Source organism: Ovis aries, chromosome 18, assembly GCF_016772045.2.
Source record: "Ovis aries strain OAR_USU_Benz2616 breed Rambouillet chromosome 18, ARS-UI_Ramb_v3.0, whole genome shotgun sequence".
Lineage (NCBI taxonomy): Eukaryota > Metazoa > Chordata > Mammalia > Artiodactyla > Bovidae > Ovis > Ovis aries.
In genome coordinates this window covers 54,446,276-54,466,668 of record NC_056071.1, presented here as the reverse complement: position 1 = coordinate 54,466,668, position 20,393 = coordinate 54,446,276, and the positions used below count along the sequence as shown (strand labels likewise).

Genomic DNA, 20,393 nt, shown 5'->3' with positions numbered 1-20,393 from the left:
CATTCACACTGTTGTGCAATCAATCTCCAGAACTCTTTCCATCTTGCAAAACTGAAATTCTGTACCCACAAACAACAAACAACTCCCTAATCCTTCCTCCCTCCAGCCCCTGACGCCCACCATTCTGCTTTCTGTCTATGATTTTGATTGCTCTCGGTCCCTCATATAAATGGAATCAAACAGTATTTGTCTTTCTGTGATTGGCTTGCTTCACCTAGCACAAGATCCTTGAGATTCATCTCTATTGTCGCACTTGTCAGAATTCCTTTCCTTTTTAAGGCTGATAGTATTCCATTTATGTGTGTAACACATTGTTTATTCATCTGGTGATGGACACTTGGGTTGCTTCCACCTTTTGGCTATTGTGAATAACGCTGCTGTGAACAGGGGTGTACAGAAGTCTCTTTGAGATTCTGTTTTCAGTTCTTTTGTATGTATACCCAGACGTGGGATTCCTGGATCATATAGTGTTCCATTTTTGATTTTTTGAGGAACCTCTAGACTGCTTTCCTAGTGGTTGCATCAGCATACCTTCCCAGCAACAGTGCCCAAGTGCTCTAGTTTCTCCATAGCCTTACTAGCTTTGAGCTTTTTTGGTTATCCACCTGATGGGTATAAAGTGGATACACAGTTTCTTGGCACCTCCTTCTAAGTGTCCACTGTGTTCCTTTTTCTTGGGGCTGCCTGGGTCTCCATGTCCTGTCCTCCATCTGGGTCTGTGTGAGGTGCACTCTGGGAGCATGTGTGTTCCCTGTGATACCTCCATTCCGTGGAACTCACATGCTTCACGTTGTACTTTCATCATCCGGGGGCACAACGGCTCCTTCACGCTGCAGTCACTTCAGAGTGAAGATGTTCAAAACTCAGGCAAGTCCCCTTGGGTCAGGAGTGAAGGTCAAGCAGTGGTGAATACATTATTAATATCACAGTGGTGGGTTTTAGATTTGTTCTTTGAAGCAGTCAAACTGTTTATTTTTAAAGTGAAGTGAGAGTTGCTCAGTCGTGTCTGACTCTTTGCAACCCCATGGACTATAGTCCATGGAATTCTCCAGGCCAGAATACTGGAGTGGGTAGCCTTTCCCTTCTCCAGGGGGTCTTCCCAACCCAGGGATCGAACCCAGGTCTTCCACATTGCAGGTGGATTCTTTACCAGCTGAGCCACAAGGGAAGCCCAAGAATACTGGAGTGGGTAGCCTATTCCTTCTCCAGCAGATCTTCCTGACCCATGTATCAAACCGGGGTCTCCTGCATTGTACGCGAATTCTTTACCAACTGAACTATCAGAGAAGCCCTGATTTTTTTTTTTAATGCCACGTGAAGTCATACACCATGGCAAACAAACAAAAAAAACCAATATAGCACAGGGAGCTATATTCAATATCTGGTGATAAACTATAATCGAAAAGAATATGAAAAAGAACACATATATGTATAATTGAATCACTTTGCTATACTGCAGAAATTAACACCATGTTTTAAATCAATCATGTCATTAAAATTGTTTCCAATTGTTTAAAAAATGCCACCTAACACATTATATTGTGTTGATATGTTGATATGAAACCAGTGGAAGGGGCGCAGTTCTCTTCGGGATGGTTGGGACCTCTGGCATGTCCCTGGCTACTCTGAAGCACGCCCCTCACCCTCCAAATACAAGCACAAGGTGAAGTCACCATTGTAAACACACAGGCAGCACAAGATGCATATATAACCCCAGACCCGGATGCTGAAAGTGTCTCGGGCATTTACGTCAGCTTCTTACTTCCCACAGGATACTCACCGTGACCATTCTGGCTCTCTGTCTTCCAAGTCCTGGGAATGCACAGGTAAGATTTTTATTATGTTACTTGTCATGAAGTATGTTAAAAAGCAGGCTGAGGGTGTCCAGCCATGCATTTTAGAATCCTCAGATCGTGTCGTTTACCTGAACCAAGCTCTTCATTGTACAGAGGTTAAGGCTGGGGCTCAGGGAAGCTGAGACTTGCCCCAGCTGGTGCAGTTTATAAGTGGCAGGGCTGGGACCTTGGTGTCCTGATTTTCCATCCAAGACTCTTATAATCAGATCATGCTGCCTCATTTGTGTTCACTGGGGGGTCTTGAGTTATTGCAAGTGCTAAAAACTCAAGCATGTTCTAGTGTTTCTGGGCAGTGGTGCTTCTCTATTCTCCCCGTGTTGCCCGTGTGTGTGTGTGTATCCTTCCTGGAGGAGGTGGGCAGAGGAAGGGTGACTCAGCTCCCAACCAGTGAAGACCTGGCTCTGGCCCAGACCCCTGGGAAGAGTGTGAAGGGAATCTTAAGCTCCTGGGGGGCTATGTGGAGAAGTCTGCTCCATCCCTGACTTTACAAAGTGACGTTTGTGTCAGCCCTTGAGAAATGTGGGCAGATCCCTCCTAAGGAGATCAGGGCAGCCTTTCTGCATCTCCAGCTCAGAAATGAGAGAAGCCCTACCTCTGAGCAGGCCTGAGGGGCCACGTAGTCAAGTGGAAATGCACGCGCATGTGCACGAACATATAGAAGACGGGACAAAATCACCAACACAGCTCCTCTAACTGTTGGTTACAGCTGTGTACACCAGAGTCCTGAAATGGGACCAACCAAACTCTCACTGAGCAGACGGATGCTCTCCCAGACTTTCAGGGTCTAGGAAGGAGATCTTAGGATTTCAATTCATGTTTGTTTTGATCACATCCTTTAAATGTTTTTTCAAAATTAAGAATTTTGAAATAGATTTCATTGGTGGTGGAAAGAATCTTGAGAAAAGTAGCAAAGATTTAATTTTTTGATGTGGGCCATTTTTTAAAAGTCTTTATTGGATTTGTTACAGTATTGTTTCTGTTTTATGTTTCATTTTTTTCGGCCACAAGGCATATGGGAACTTGGCTCCCTGACCAGGAAATAAACCCACACGGCCTGTCTTGGAAGGCAAGGCCCCAACCACTGGACCACCAGCGAAGTCCCACCAAAGACTTTCAGGCTTTGGAAAGGCCTTGGCAATCTCCAGTATAGCTCTGTGGTGACAGTTGACATGTAGATCCAGAGAGGGCCATGTTTATAATATAGTGTTTGTTGAATTATAGGCATGTTAGGCACATTAACAATTTAGTCTTTACAACCACTCAGATGTAAGTACTATCATCCCCATTTTACAGATGAGAAAACTGAGGCATAGAAAAGTTATGCAGTGAGTAGGGGCTGGAGTGAAACTTGGAAGCCAGTCAGTAGACTTGAACCCATACCTGCACTTAGCAAACAAGGGTTGAGACTTACCTTTATGGCACAGCCTCCTGGCTCATTCATTGCATTTCTTTTGCCCCAAGGCCCTAAGACACCTGAACCCACTCCCAGGAATGCAGCTGAATCCATCATCTTCACACATCAACCCATAGCTCAGGGAAGTTTAACTCCCCCCCAAACCATAGGGAAGGCCAGGGAAGAAGCCCTCATAGGCAAAACCACACCTCCTTGACTTATTCCTGTAACATGTCAGCTCTAGAGGCTGATTGTTGAGCCCATGAGATTTTTCTAAATGGATGAAGTTGTAACTCAAGTTGTATGCGAAGCCTGCAACCCTCGGGGGCTGTTGAGACCTGGCTATCTCTGGAAGCATCTTTGTGTAATTGTCTTCCTGAGGTTAAAATGGAAGAATTTCCCCAATTCTGTTTCTCTTAGAAAACTGACTACATCACTGTATAGATTTATTTTATACACAGACCCTGTAATCAGGTATAAGATTCCAGAGGGGCCAAAAAACTCGTGCTGGGCACTGGAAAGGAGTTAAATAGCCCCCAAAGAAAGAGAGTAGTTGCCCTTAAAGCAATAATATTCTCTCCCAGGAAGGGGTGAGTACAGGGCAAGCCTCGCTGGGCACATCAGATGTGATTAGTATTGCTCTTCATTAACTAGAGCAGGAAAAAGCCCCAATAACCATTTGCTAAAAATGGGCATTTTGACACAATGATGCAGGAGCTTAAAAAGTGATGCTAGGTATAAAATGATTATTAAAAAAGAATACCTAAAAAGGGACAAAAAGCGGTTATAACACAGATGTTGGTATTACAAATGCCTTGTTTCTTTACCCATTTCCTGTACTTTCTGTGATACAGTTAGAATACTTCTATAGTTAAAAAAAAAAAAAAAAGTAAGTGAAATGACCTGTCCTTTTTCTCTTCCTTCCCGCAGCAACAATGCACGAATGGCTTTGACCTGGACCGCTCGTCAGGACAGTGTTTAGGTATGAGGCCCTGCAGGTCCTTTGCCAGGTGGGGGTGTAGCCGCAGCTCCAGCGCAGGGCCGTTTCTCTCTCAGCTGTTGTTCAGTATTGGCAAGTCTGTATCAGCCTTGCCCACAGAAATGGGCAGAAACAGTGCCACGGGATGGTTGAAATCAATGACCGTCTTCCGCTGGTCACCTTCTTTGTGCCCAGCACTGGTAAGCCCTGTGCGACAGGGCGAAGATGAGGAAGACTTGACTGCTGTCCTCAGGGAGCTCTCGATCTGCGTCAGTTTCCCTGGACTGCCTTTACAAATTGCCACAAACTTAGGGGCTTACACAGTACAACTTTATGATCTTACAGATGTGCAGGTCAAAAGCCTGATGGGGGCTTCTACCAGGCTAACACTGAAGTGTTGGCAGGGCCTTGTTCCTTTCTGGAGACTTGAGGGAAGAATCCATTTTCCTGCTCATGCATGGTGCTGGCAGAATTCAGTTTCTTTTTTCTTTTATTTTGATTGCGATATAATTGACATACGATAGCATCCAAGTTTAAGGTGTACGGTGTGTTGACTCGATCCACTTATGTATTCCAGTGTGATGACCATCATAGCTTAGAGCTCACACCTCCCTCCTGTCACATAATTACCTCTTTTTTTTTGTGGTGAGAACATTCAGGATTTATTTTCAGCATTTTTCAAGTATACAATATGGTATTGTTCATAATACAATACTGTGCATTAGTTCCTTAGAACTTATCTTCTAGCTGGAAGTTTGTACCATTTACATCTCATCTCTCCCACCCCCAAGCCCCTGATGACAACCATTCTACTCTCTATTTCTGTAAGTTTGGCTTTTCTGGATTCTACATATAAGTGGTATCTTGTAGCATTTGTCTTTCTCTGTTTGCATAATGCCCTCAAGGTCCACCCATGTTGTGGCAAATGGCAGCTTTTCCTTCTTCCTCATGACTGAATAATATTCATATGATTATTATTAATATTATATTATTCATATGATGATAATATTAATTGATAATAATAATAACACATCTGTCTGTTATGAACTTTATCCATTGATGTGCGTTTTGGGTGTTTCCATAATTTGGCTATCCTGAATAAATGCTTCAGTCAACATAGCAGTACAGATATCTCTTTAAGATTCTATTTTCATTTCCTTTGGATATATACCCAAAGTTGGAATTGCTGGATTGTATGGTATTTCTAGTTCTAAGTTTTGGAGGGACCTCCACACTGTATTCCACAGTGGCTGCACTGATTTACATTCTGCAGAATTCCATTTCTTGCGGCTGTAGGACTGATGGTCCTGTTTCCTTGCTGGCTGTCAGCTGAAGGCCTCTTTCAGTTTCTAGAGGCCACCTTCTTCCTTGGCCTCTTCGCCAACAAGTTAAGTCCCTCACATGTTTCTAATCACATCTCTTTCTGTTGCCTCATCTCACTGACCAATCCTTCTTCCTCTTCTTCCACTTTTAAGGATTTGTATGATTTCCCTGGGCCCACCCAGATAATCCCAGATAATCCTCTCATCTCAAGGTCTTCTGATTAGCTTTAAATCCGTTCTATGAGTGCATGCATGCTCAGTCACTCAGTTGTGTCTGACTCCTTGGAATTGCAGCTCTGTGGACTATAGCCCTCCAGGCTCCTCTATCCATGGAATTTTCCAGCCAAGAGTACTGGAGTGGATTGCCATTTCCTCCTCCAGGGGATCCTTACGACCCAGGGATTGAACCCACATCTTCTGAGTCTCCTGCATTAACAGGCAGATTCTTTTACCATTGAGCCACCTGGAAACCCTTAAATTCACTCCATCCATGCCTAATTCCTCTTTGTCCTGTAACCTAATGTAGTCACAGGTTCCAAGTGAGTGAGTGAAAGTCACTCAGTTGTGTCTGACTCTTTGCAACCCCATGGACTATACAGTCCATGGAATTCTCTAGACCAGAATACTGGAGTGGGTAGCCTTTCCCTTCTCCAGGGGATCTTCCCAACCCAGGGATCAAACCCAGGTCTCTTGCATTGCGGGCGGATTCTTTACCAGCTGAGCCAACAGCAGGGACACAGGTTCCAAGGAGGACAATTTAGGGCTCTTCTCCTTGCACGCCATCTAGTGGGGGTGGTCGACCTAGGCAGAGAGAACTGTACAGAGTGGAATAAAGTCATTGCCAAGATGAGGTGATCTCTGCAGAAGTAGGGGAGAGAGTGATGCCTTCTGTCTGCGGCCAATAAAGAAAGCCTTCATGGAGGTCACATTTGAGTCGGGTGTTGAAGGATGAACAAGATCCCGAGAAATAGCATCCCAAGTGGTAGGAACAGCATCAGCAAAGACCAGGGAGACAGAGCATAGAACAGCATGCTGTGGACGAAGCATAGCGTATAGAAAAAGAACACGGCTCCCACCTTGGGGGGATATTTACCTTTTAAATTATATTTGCTTTAGGCCAAATCATTTGTAATCTCTGAGCTTAGGGTTGAAAAGAATGATGGGTGGTGAGGAACAAAACCATAACTTGGAAGCTCCAGGCTCCCACTTTGACTTAAGGTGAAGGGGCGTGAGGATGCACCAATGGATGCAGAGCAGGATGACAGCCGTCTTCCCTGGCCCCGGTTTTAATGGTGACTTCAGGCTTACAGCTAGAAAATGGAGCTCCATGTTTCCCTTTCCTGAGGGGGTAGTTGGCATGAGTCTCTCAGAGGAGGTGGCAGGGGTGAGCTGTCAGGATTCAGGGCCCTCCCCCACAGCCTCCGGTCCCACGGAGAACAGACTCCCCAAGGTTGGTGAGAAGCCCCAGTGTGTGGGGTCAGGTCAGCTGCTCCTGCTGGGAACCCAGTCCAGGCCTCCTCTGTCCCCGGCCCAGCAAGGCTGATTTTCTAGAGAACCTACCCCCGCCCCAAACCCCACCCCCAACTCCAGACACAACAAACACAGCACCAGCCTGGCTGGAAACAGGCCCTGTTTGCTGGCACTGCGTGAGCTGACTCTCAAGTAAGTCTCCACTTTCCTAACAAGTAACTCACTCTTGGCCAAGCCTTGTCTTTCTGGACGCAAGGGCCTCATTCTCCCTGTCTAGCTGTTATTTGGAGGAGAATTGAGTACAATGATGAGGCCCATCCTAGTGTTTCCTGAGTGTCGTATGGACACACCAGAGTACCTGAGATGCTTTTGGGTGATACATCCACAGAAAAACACTCTTTATTTTAATAGTTTTATATTTAATTTTTATTCTTACCTTCTATTTTTCATAATTGATAGTGTTTTTTTTCCATTTGCTGTCATCATGTAAAGATGAAAAAAATATGCTCCCTTGGGTTTACAATGTGGATTCATTTAGAGAAAAGTGTTAAGCATGTGGGGCTTCCCTGATGACTCAATAAGAATCTGCCTGCAGTGCAGAAGACGCAGGAGATGTGGGTTCTATCCCTGAGTCAGGAAGATCCCCTGGAGGAGGAAATGGTAACCCACTCTGGTGTTCTTGCCTGGGACATCCCGCGGATGGAGGAGCCTGGCGGTTTACAGTCCATGGGGTTGCAAAGAGTTGGACAGGACCGAACACGTGATGGATTGGTTAATTGGATCGAGTATGTGACAGTCCAGGCTGGTAGCTATAGCCCAGAGATCGTGAAGCGGGTATTTGATGACTTGTCAATTTGATTCAATTCAGCTAATATTTGGGTAGTACCTGATGGTGATGAGCCAGGCACTGCCCTACGTATTTGGGAGCAGATGCTGGTAAATCATGGTTGGGGTCCTTCCTGGTGCTGTCAGTACAGAGCTCTGCTTCAGCTTGCACCATGTGGCTGAGGGGCTGCTAACACCTGTCCTTTCTGTGGCCTTGCAGATGTTGACGAGTGCCGGACCATCCCTGAGGCCTGCCGAGGAGACATGATGTGTGTCAACCAAAACGGCGGGTATTTGTGCATCCCCAGAACGAACCCCGTGTACCGAGGGCCCTACTCCAACCCCTACTCCAACCCCTACTCAGCTTCTTACCCAGCAGCTGCACCCCCGCTGTCAGCTCCAAACTACCCCACCATCTCCAGGCCTCTTATATGCCGCTTTGGATACCAGATGGATGAAAGCAACCAGTGTGTGGGTGAGTAGCCCAGTGTCCTAGGCTTCCTCTATGCTGGCAAAGCCACGTTCCTGTCCAGCAAGTCCAGCCCAAGGTCGTCTCCAGAAAGCCACTTTGTCTTTGCTTAATGTTCATCTGTGTATTCACCTATCTATCTTATCTATCATCTACGTATTTATTATCTATCTGTCTTTCAATTGTATCTAACATCCATCTATTTGAAGACCAAGCTCATGTTTTTTCTCTGTTCAATAACAAATATATTCGGTCAAACATACTAAGTGAATCCCAGAGAGAGGATCTAAAGATCTAAAAAGGACCAGCTTTCTAGAGCCTTCGGCATCACACACCCTTGAATGGAATGTTTGCTCCTGAAAGAAAAGAAGCCTTGAGGGACAAGGCCAATTGTTCTGGAAAGAAAGTGGGTTCCTTGGGTGGGGACCAGTCTTTTGACCAACCGGAACCTTGTAGATGGGAGCTCATAGTGTGAGTGGATCCTGGGGAAGAAGATGCTATATGCCATGAGGTCCCCAGGCTGTTGGCAAGTGTTGTGATGGTGCCTGGGGGAGTGCTGGAGCTCTGTGGGCCAGTGTGGCTTTCGTGGAGGGTTGCCCAGTATCCCCACTCATCGCTTAAGCTTTGGTTGGACCAAAACTTTGCAACTGTTTCCAGCATTGGAAGGTGGGTCTAGAGTGATGATCGCTGCAAAGTTTTTTAATCATATGCTCCATCTGCAAAATCTTTTTGAACCTGGACCCTTACTACATGCATGTTTATAAATTACACACACATCCTGTTAGTGTCATATGGTTTGAGGAGTGTAAAGCATATGTGAAACGTAGAAAATTTTAAAGAATGTGATCAAAATAAAATATGAATTGAAATTCTAATATTTCCTTCCTGTGCCCTGAAAGTTTGCGAGACCATCAGGATACTTAATGAGATTGGTGTTGGTCCCATTCCAGGGCTCTGAAGGTGGTGTTGTAACCTACTGCTGGGGAGGTTGTGTTGGTGATTTTGTCCTGTCTTCTATATGACCATGCAAATGAGTGTGCATTTTCATTTGACTACATGGAAATAATATGCAAACAAAGTGTCTTTCAGAGCAAAAGGGAAAATTGGATACGCCTTGTCCAGACTTCTCTATTCTTACTGATCTCAAGATGTGTATGTGTGTGTGTGAGAGAGAGAGAGAGGGACAAGGAGCTGACTGATGGTCACGCTGAATATGGATGAGTGTTCAAGGAAAAAGAACACAGGATCCAATCAAGTCACAGACTGAAGCACTGGTGGGGAAGATAGTAATGTACTTCCTTATGACTACTAGGACAATAGACGATTGTAACTGAAAGGGACTTTAACAATCTTTACCCACAGCCTCTTCATTCTATAAAAATGAGGATGTGGACTCCACCAAGAGAGGTAATTACAAAGGTAGCATGGAGGTCCTGCTCTGCTGACGGCCAGCTTACATTTTCCTCACTCGCCTACGTGACTGCTCTCATTTGGTAGAAGAGGAATGATCTGGAAGAAAAGGCAGAGAGAGAGAGTTGGGGGGTGGGGAGCTGCTCTTCAGGATGTCCTGTGGGGCTGGAGAAGCCCCGTGACCACGTGCACATCTTGAAGTGAGGAAGGGGTTGTCAGGACCCTGTGAGTCACTCCAGGATTTCAGGGCCAGGCAGGTCTCCGGTGGCAGTCCCGCAGACCCCTTCTGGGGAACAGCTGGGAACTCCAATGCACCCCCTCCCCTCACAGCCCTCTTCCCAGGATCCCAGCACTGGAGAGTAAGCACGCGGCTGGGAACCCTATTCATCTCCCGGTCCCCGTGACGTCAGGCACTTTTACGCCTCCAACCTGTCTCACGGGAGATGCGGAGCCTCATAATGGCCCTTTTGTAAGGAGAATACAATCCAGGAACCCTAGCGAGGACTGGCACCGGGCCGTCCACGTCCAGAAGTTCAGCCTTATGTATTCATAAGTCCCGGGTTCCTCCCCGCCTCCCTTCACCCCACCCCGCCTTTCCTGGTTTACACTGGTTCTTCTGGGCATTGTGAGAGGGGACTTCTGAGGGAGGAGGCCCCAGGAGGGATGAGAGAGGCGGGGCCTGGGAACAGACCACAGGGAAGCAAGGCTGGGGCTGGGGCAGGAGTGGGGGTGGGGGTGGGGGGGGGGGTGGGGGCGGGGGTGGGGGTGGGCGTGGGTGGGAAGGAACCGAAGGAACCCAGAGGGGGATATTGCTGGGAAAAGAGGAGGTGAGGGGGTGAATGTAGGTCTGATCCTGTGGAGGAAGCGAGAGTGAGTGGCCTGTGATGTGGAGAATTGGAAAGTGTTTCTGAAACTTGGGTATTCTTTTTTTTTTTTTAAATGTATTTATTTCTTTGGCTTAGCAGGGTCTTAATTGCAGCAAGCACGGACGTTAAGCTGCGGCATGCAAACTCTTAGTTGTGACGCGTGGCATCTAGTTCCTTGACCAGGAATGGAACTTGGTCCCCCTACACTGGGAGCAGAGTCTTAGCCACTGGACCACCAAGGAATCCCTCTTTATTTTTTAGCTTTGATATTGGATTGTAGTTGACTAGCCATGTTGTGATAGTTTCAGGTGTGCATGTATCTATTGTTTTCAAACTTGGATGTTGTGGGAGAGGAGGACCACATCTCCAAGGGGCCTCTCCTCCTCCTCCTCAACACAGAAAATGCTCAACAACAGTAACAGCGGCAGCAGTAGTAATAATAGCAAGCACATGATGCTATGTGCTAGGATCCTTACCAGAATGAACATGTTGAATCCTCACCACAACCCTGTACAGCAGGACTGTTGTTATTCTCCTGGCCCTGATGCTCAGAGAGGTTAAGAATCTGTCTAAGGTCATACAGCAGGTGGGGGCTGACCCAGGGTTTGAATCCATTCAGGCTCTGGATGAGGAAACTGAGGCTGAACAAGGTCAAGGTTCAAGCCTCAAAGGAGTCAGTCCTGGAGCCCTGATGAAAAACTAGGACTTTCTCTTGCCTTTTTTTTTGGTAAATAAACTTTTGTTCTGTAAAACTTTGAACCTAGACAAAAGCAGAGAAAACATAGTGAACACTTACCTACTTGTCACTCAGTTTGGGAATTGTCAATATAGACCCACTCTTGTTTCTTCTTTACCCTGACCAAGTGGATCAATTTAAAGCAAATATCAGGTATCAAATCGTTCTATCCTTAAATACTTCAGAATGTATCTATCTCTAAGAGATAAAGCTTCTTTAAAAAATAATAGCCACAATACCATTGTAAACCTACAAAAATTAACAGTAATTCCTTTTTATCATTTAATATCCAGGTAGAGTTCATATTTTTGTGATTCTTTCATAAATGTCCTTTTTTTCTTTTTTTTTAGAATCAGATCCAAGTAAGGTCTACAAATTACATTTGATGAACCAGTCTCTTAGCGGCTTCTTAATCTTTTTTGTCTCTTTCGCACTTATTTGTTGAAGAGGCTGAGTCGTCTGTCCTGTAGAATTTCCTGCATTTGAGATCTTGCTTGTTGTGTTCTTGGAGTGGTATTTAGCATATTTCTTCATCCTGTCTATTTTTCTGTAAACTGGTAATAGTTAGACCTAGAGGTTTGATCCAGTTTAAGTTTAAATTTTGGGCCAGTTGTTTTCTAGGTACTGTCCTTGTTCTTCTTTCCATGTCCAGGTTTCTGCACATAAACTGTAAGTAAGTCCGGCTTAAAGAAGCAAGTGGACACTTTCACTGAGGTTTGCTCCTTCTGGGTTTTGGACCCACTTCCAAGACAGCGATTTCCCTCCTTGTCCTCTGTCTCTGCAGGCTGGGCAGGGCCAGGCTCGGAGCCCAGGTCCCCTGAGCCTCTGAGCTGCCTTCTTGACCCCTCTGTTTTCTGTTCTACTTGGGAGATCCCTAGACCCTGCTCCTTCTGGAACAAAGTTTGGCCTCAGGTTTGAGTCCACAGGCCCCTAGATGTAAACCTGGATCACTCAGGGCCTTTGCAGGCTGAGTGAACAGTGACACAAGAATTACATGAACCAAGAAAGTGTTGTGTCATCCAGAAAACCGGCATCTTGGCTTGGGGATACTCAGCACCAGGGCAGCCTGTATGAGGGTAGTGGGACCCGTGGCTGGTTAAAGTGTGTCCCTTGGATCCTGGCCCCTTGGGGGAGATGATGGTCAGCATCTCAGAGATTGGAGAACCAGACGGACTTGGTTAATTGGCAAGGAGGATGGAACTGGTGCATGAAAGGCAGGATGCTGTGGGGCTAACAGGGTTGATGCTGAGGACTCAGGGAGGGGTGAGCTAAGCTGAGTGGTTGGGGCACCCAGAATATGAACCCCCACTCAGGAACCTTTCTACCATCACTTTGCCTCTGAGAATAGGACTTTTGGCTAAGGTCCCTCATGTTGATGCCACTCTTTTAGGCGTATCTGTTTCCTTTGTGGCTTAACTTGTCACCTCTCTGGGTGGACATTCTTCATGCTGGCTTTGCTAATCAACTTGGCTCTGTGGCCAAACTAGGGACTCCACCAATAACTAACGCTCATGAGACGTTTCGCAATTGAGAAAGCAGCCTTTTACTAGAACCACACTGCCCCAGGGACTACAGGAATTCCTCTGGTCATTTGTGGAGTTACAAGCAATATCTTTATTCTTCCTTCTGGCCCAGGGTTTTCTCATTGATCAAAGCGCCTGAGCAGGCAGAGAGGAACACATATGGATCCTTTGGGAAGATGAATGGCGTTGGCCTGAAGCGTTCTCTTGAGTTATTTTTCCTGAAAGTCAGCCAATATGTAGTCAATCCCTGTTTATAGAACACCTCTTCGGTGCCAGGCTCTGGCTTAGGCGCTGAGGGGGGCAGGGAGTCTGGGCACAGCCATGGGACTGTCTTCAGAGCTTAGCATCAAGGAAGGGAGATTAGTCATGGAAAAAGCAGCTGAAATACTTGGCGGCCTCTGATAGGTTCCTGAGATTTTTCGAAGATAAGGCAGAGACAGGAAAAGGCTCTGTTTCCTGGAGTGGAGAGGGCCGGGACTTGGAAGCCAGTCAGGCCTTGATACTCACCTTGGTTTGGCTACTTCCTAGCTATGAGACTGGGGCCTCAGTTTCTTCATCTGTGAAATGGGTACAACAATGCCTATTTCACAGATAACATGTGAAAATATCTCACCCAGTGTCTGCATAGAGTATCACTCGGTAAATGTTAATTGAGAAAAGAAAGATTCTCAGGTCTTGAGATGATAACTTATAGAGAGTCATCAAGTCTGAAAATGTATTAAGTGCCTTAATTTTTTTTTTTAATTGATATCTGGTCTTCTTTTTTCTTTTGCAAGGAAGCTTTAATCTTTATAACTTAATTTATTTAATGTCTTAGGCCAGGCTGTGTGTGGCATGCAGGATCTTAGTTCCCCGATCAGGGATTGAATCTGTACTCAGTGGTTAAAGGAGAAGTCTTAACCACTGGACCATCAGGGAAGACCCAAGGTCCTAATTCTTGAAAACCTTTAAAATGACCTAAAACTGAGCTTGGTACTCACTCACCTTGCAGACTTTGTTGGGCTTTGCCCAGTTTAGCACTTTATGAGACTTCAGTCAGATTGTGCTTTGAGATGCTGGTGAACCCTGAATTTATTTAATTGTGAAACAAAACAAACTACCCAGCTGATAAGACAAGGGCAGGAGTGCTTGGATGGGGCAGCTCCTGCAGGCTTTTCTTCATATTTTCAAAAATACAGGTTTGAAACCAAGTCCTCAGGATGAGACCAGGAGGGAAGCACAGGAAGCTGAGACCATGGGGCTCTTTAGCTGCTGGATTGGGACCAGACCAGGCAGGCCCAGGGAGGAGGGGACCCAGACGGAAGCAGGACACAGATTTGTTCAGATGTCCCTGTGAACTGGGCCTTAGGAAGCCTGTTCATGTGCAGCCCCTGCACTCAGGTTGTCCCACTTGCTTCAGATCTTTCCTAGTCACTGGCTGGGGTAGTGAGCAAGCATTGTCACCTCTCTGAACCTGTTTTTCCATCTGTAAACTGGGATGACAGTATCAATTATTAGTAGAGGATATTTGTGAGATTTCACTGAGATAGTTCACATAACTTGTCTAGCATGGAGGCTGGCTTTCTGTAAAGGTTAATAACAGTTGTTATATTGTTTTGTGTGCATCAGATCTTATCATTCTGTGATGAATTCTGCTACTCCATATTCCTAGTCTTGTTATTCTGCTATTGTTTATTCTTTCCTTCGGGAGTTAGACTTACAAGCAGGAATAGAGATGCTGGTGTAGAGAAATGGGCATGTGAACAGTAGGGGAAGGAAAGGGTGGGATGAACTGGGAGAGTAGTGTTGACATTTATACTCTACCATGCAGAAAATATATAGCTAGTGGGGCGCTGTTGTATAGCACAGAGAGGTCAGCTTGGTGCTCTGTGATGACCTAGAGGGGTGAGATGGGGAGAGTGGTGGTGGAAGGGAGGCTCAAGAGGGAAGGGACATGTGTATATGCAGAGCGGGTTCACTTCGTTATGCAGCAGAAACAGCAACAGCAAGAAAAGAGTACAGGCCTTTTAGAGCATGGAGGGTTGAATTCTTGCCACTTTCGGTGGCAGGAATTAGCATTACTTGTGCTTCCAAGGGGAATTCAGCAGAGAAGGGACTCCAGGAGGGTGTCCAGGACAGCTCTTCTCGCATACAAATGTGCCCCAGAGTCACCTATGGGGAAAATCTGACGTGGCAGGTCTACTGTGGGGCCTGAGGCCCCACATTTTGCAGAAGCTCCTGGATGATGAGATGCTGCTGGTCCAGGGAAGCTACCATCCATCTGTCTACCCTTAGATAGGCCTGCATTTAAAGAAAGGTAGAAACTTTATTTTTAATGTAATTCCCATATTGTTCAAATTTGTTAGAAGAATGTTTTATTTTTGTTGAAAAACAAAAACAAAAAGCCCCAAAGAAATGTTTTTAAAGCCTAAATTGAAGCATCATGTTGTAGCGGTAAAGTTAGGACATTGGTAAGAAATGTTCTCTGATCCCAGATCAGCTATGTATTAGCTGTGTGATATTAAGAAAGTCACTTGGCTTCTCTGACCTAAGGTTTATTATCTGTAAAAAGCAGGGATTAGGGGTCTTACTATGGGATCTGTGGATAGAATTTAGCAGATTGGTTTTATCTTTTTTTCCCTACTAACTTCTAATGAAATTTAACATTATCTGCCTTTATATAGGCAATAAACCACAGAATGCTTAACATTCCTGTGGCAGTATTGACAAGAGAAACACAGATATTTATACATCACATTAGAGCTGTACCAGTTATTCTGACACACTTTGAAGATCTTGATGTATTTTGAAATAGTCCCACTTGCCATCACTGCAAAATTGTGGGAGATACTAGACCTACTGCCCAACCTTGTCATTTCTAAGATATATTATACATTTGTTTAAAAAATATTTTGATAACTTTCAGTATTATTGGTTTCTTTCATAATCCTATGAATATAATTTATGCAGTTAAAAGCATTACTCTGAGAAACGGGTCCATGGCTTCACTGGTCTGCAAAACACATGTCCTAGACCAGATGATTTCTTCAATCCCTGGCCCTTAGGTAAGATGATGGTTATGTCCAGACAGCCTGGGTTTTCTGTTAACTCGTTCCCACCTGGATTGCTTGTAACGCGGTCCTTCTCTACTTGTATGTTTCAACCAGCCCACGTACTCAGTGACATCTTCTGCTGGGACCATGCCAGTCCTCCATTTGTGAGGAAGCCCGACCTACCCACAGCTGGAGCTGGCTGCAGGGACTGGCCTAGGTGAGGCCTAGGGGACCTCACCCTGACCGCAGTGAGGTCAGGGCAGCGGCTGGCCTTGGGGCTGGATGGGAACTCTCCGGGCCTTTGTGTGTGTGGTAGGCACTTCCCTGCTGCCTAGCATGGCCATTTTCTCAATGAACCACAACTTTTTCTTGGCTCTCACCTTATGTTCCTTGGTCTGGTCCTGTTCCTTTTCATCATGTTCCATTCTGGGATTAGCCAGTTGTGTGTGAAGGGCAGGCGGTGTTGCAGGAGGATGAAGAAGCTCTGAGCCACAGCAGCTCTAGCCCCGCTGTGGCTGTTTCTGGCGAAAGCGAGTGTAAGGCCAGGTCTCCAGCGAGCCCTGCTGCAGGGCAGGAGGGCACAAGTTTGCAGTCACCTTCTGGGGCCAGGGCCGAGTGGACCATTGCAGCCTGTTTAGCCACATGTGTTTGAAATTAGTAGGAGGTGCCTGGTACTGTGGTTCTCAAAGAAGTTCAGCGGTTCCCGATATGTAGAAAGATGATTGTACCTCCTCTTTCGTCGTCGAGGCAGGTGGTTGTAGATTTCTTTGCAAAGATGCCTCTGATGAAGTGGGGTGAGCACACCACTGGACACCCGGGAGCAGAGCTGCTCGCAGAGGTTCTCTGCTCGCCTTGCAGCTTCTGCCGGAGCTCTGTGTGGCTCTGATCTGCGTGTGTGGGCGGGGTCCACAGGGCATGTGTGCGGCTCCGACACCCAGTGTGATGCAAGAAACAGCGAGCTGGGAACTCTTTGTGCTGTTAGGAACGGATCAGATGAAATAAAGAAGGGAAAATGCCATATGAAAGCAAAGAATTCGTGTTGCGGAGAGTGTATGCATGCATACAAGGAAACTGATTCAAGCCATAAGTGAGGAATCACATTTAATGCTGCTGACAGCAGCATCCTCATGTAAATACCGTCTGATAGACCCGAGTTATATCTGCTGTTATGCCAAGAAAGGGGATCTTTGTGTTCTCAGAGGCCTGGAGGGACTGGGTGACAGGCTGGGGAGTGGTGGAGGGCAGTGTGATGTGTGGGGAAAGTGTGGGCTTTCGATTCAGAGATGCTGGAGTTCAAATGCCACCCCCAGCGCAGGTGCCTGGCTCCGAGCTATAAACCCTTTGAGAGACCTCTCCTCTAGATGGGACGGGAGTGCTTACCCTGTGGAGTTGGTTTTAGCAAAGGATGTGCTGTCTACGCCCCCCAAACAATTGCTGCTGTCTGTCACTCCCACCACCCTCTCCACAGAGGAGCAGCCCGTCTGTCGCATCACCTCTAGCCAATCCCTGCCCAGCACACGGACAGGCAAGTGGCCCCTGCTCACTGGTGGCTTATCCCAGGTGGGTAGCTGTGAGGAGGGAAAGGGAGGGAAACCGCCTTTGCATTTGTAACCATGTGCTGATGCTTCTTCCCAGCTCCACTCTGATTCCTGCTCAGCCAAAGAGGCTGCCCTTGAGTCATTCTCTTGGGCTCTCTTACCTCTGGGGGTGCCGAGGGGCCAGATGGGTATACTCGTTCTCTCTTCGGCTGCCAGCCTCTCTGGACACATGGACACGCTGACAGAAAGACAGACTCCAGACCACACTGCCCCGGGAGGCGGTGACTAGGCAGTGCTGGTGGGCTGGGCTGACCCATCACCTAGAGACCCTTGAGTCAGATGATCTTTGAGCAGGCTGGGTGGTCTCCTGCTTAAGGCCAGAAAGGCTAGGCTTCCTGGCAGCCTCCAGATATGCGACAGAGGGCAGGCAGGAGTCCACGTGCTCTCACCAGGACATGGGTGTTGGAAGTTGAGACAGTGTCGGGGCTTCCTTGGATACAGCTGCTGCACCAGCATCCACTGTTTACCCTCAGCATCTGGCAGTGTGAATTCTCAACAAGCTGTGCTGTGCTTAGTCACTCAGTCATGTCTGACCCTTTGCGACCTCATGGACTGTAGCCCGCCAGGCTCTTCTGTCCATGGGGATTCTCCAGGCAAGAGCACTGGAGTGGGTTGCCATGCCCTCCTCTCTCAACAAGCTATTGGCGACTAGTGAATGGATGAGTGACGGGATGAATAGAAGGAAAGCGTGGGCACCGTTCAACCCAGGTGACTGGGGGAACCTTCACTCACTTCCACATTTGGTCTCTCATCACCCCCTCAAAGCACGCCCCTTGAATGGCTCCCACTGTGCTGGATGCCAAAGGGGAACCAGGATGACCAAGCGTCTCTGTCCCTTGAGTGCCAGCACCGTGTTCACGGTGTGTGCCCCCACCCAGCATGCTTCACTGGACCACTGGCACTTGGCAAGCATTGAACTGAATTGAATTTACACTGTAGCTGAGGGGCTGATGGGAAAAGATGCTTGTGAAGAATCATCTGCTCAGATTAACTTACCAAGAGAGCTTACTTCTACCATCCTTTCTGCCCTGGGCTATGCTAGGAAAAATCTGTGATAAGCTGTGCTCTCCTTGGAGCCAGGGCTTTGTTTCTCTGCCCTGGGAGGGACTGGCTTTCAGGGATCCACTTCCAGCCAGGATCAGCTCCTCGAACAACTCCAAGGGGCGCCATTCAATTGTGCGGCCCTGCCATTGGCATCCTCTGGAGCCCAACAAGCAGCGGGAGGCTCCTATTTGTCTTGGAAACAGAGGTGCATGCTTGGGGAAGGGTCCCCGGGCCATCTCCTTGGGGGCTGGCAGGGAAAGGACATTCACAGGATTCCTTCCCTCCAGAGGGCCTCAGACATCAGACTGGATGTTAAGGACTGACCTCCCATTTCCCTCGGCTTGTCGGAGCTGGGCCAGAGGGGAGATGGGGACAGCCAGTGCTGGGCCCTGCCCCAGGCAGCCAGCATCGACAGGCTCCAGGGGACGGCGGGTGGGTCGAGGCTGGGCGGCAGTGAGGCGTGGGGGACTTGTCAGTGTGAACTGACTTTCCTTCAAACTAAAACGTTTGCAGAAACCCAGCCAGAGTTGATTTATGAGCCCCACATATTTCACAGGTCTTAACACATCCCCCAGGAATCAATGAGGTCAGACAGAACAGACTTTGCATCCGGAATCAGTATGAAATTGGCATCTTCAACAGTTCCCGTGGGAAGCAGGGGATAATAATTTAAGGGAGATTATATTAATAATGCAAAGGCACAAAAATCCCAGACTCAGCTTCATTCCCACTGGGGAGAAAGACAATCATCTGTTTTCTGCATCTGAGCTGGGTGAGGGGTGGCCACCTCTGCTGGGGCCACTGTGAGCAAAGTGAAGCATGATGGGATGCCGGCACCATGGCAGACGATGAACTCAGTGCCAACCGCAGTGACCACAGCCTCCCGCACTGTGTCTGGCGCATGCTCCATAACTGTGATAAATAGATATTTGTGATTATGTATTTAACATCTCTATGTCCAGCAGGAACTTTCTGTCCTGTTCACCTTGTATTTTTAGTGCTTGATAAATATTTGCTTAAAACTCAACATTCAAAAAACTAAGATTGTGGTGTCTGGTCCCATCACTTCACGGCAAATAGAAGGGGAAAAAGTAGAAGCAGTGACTGATTTTATTTTCTTAGGCTCCAAAATCACTGCAGAATGGTGACTGCCGTCATGAAATTAAATGACGCTTGCTCCTTGGAAGGAAAGCTGTGACAAACCTAGATAACGTATTAAAAACTAAAAGCATCACATTACTTACAAAGGTCCTTGTAGTCAAAACTATGGTTTTTCTGGTAATCATGTATAGATGTGAGAGCTGGACCATAAGGAAGGCTGAGCAATGAAGAACTGGTGCTTTTGAATTGTGGTACTGGAGAAGACTCTTGAGAGTTTCTTGGACTGCAAGGAGATCAAACCAGTCATCCCTAAGGGAGATCAACCCTGAATATTCATTGGGAGGACTGATGTTGAAGCTGAAGCTGCAATACTTGGGCACCTGATGCAAAGAGCCAACTCATTGGAAAAGACCCTGATGCTGGGAAAGGTTGAAGGCAGAAGGAGAAGAGGGCACCAGAGGATGAGAGGGTTAGATAGCATCACAACTCAATGAACATAAATTTGAGCAAATTCCAGGAGACAGTGAAGGACAGAAGAACCTGGCATGCTGCAGTCCATGGGGTCTCAAAGAGTCAGACACAACTTAGTGACTAAAGAACAGCAACAAAATATTTGTTTAATAAGCAGAATTGTGTATAGAGGTGAATTGTATTTACTAATAGGTATAGAGGTGAATTGTATTTATAGAGTCAAATGAGCCAGAGAAATTGATTACTTCTCAATAAAAAATTAACCACATGGGTTAACTTATTATCATTAATGGACTTT

The 20,393-nt window shown here is 46.7% G+C and overlaps 1 protein-coding gene across 4 annotated transcripts in view; it reads left to right on the top strand.

Moving 5' to 3' along the window:
• FBLN5 (fibulin 5) overlaps positions 1–20,393 on the top strand; it is a 92,466-nt gene that overhangs the window by 2,619 nt on the left and 69,454 nt on the right. For all 4 annotated transcript variants that reach the window (XM_012098939.5, XM_012098938.4, XM_027957332.3 and 1 more), the window contains 3 exons: positions 1,772–1,826; positions 4,180–4,231; positions 8,066–8,320. In XM_012098939.5, coding sequence (XP_011954329.1) covers positions 1,772–1,826; positions 4,180–4,231; positions 8,066–8,320 — 362 coding nt within the window. The remainder of the gene's footprint in view (positions 1–1,771; positions 1,827–4,179; positions 4,232–8,065; positions 8,321–20,393) is intronic.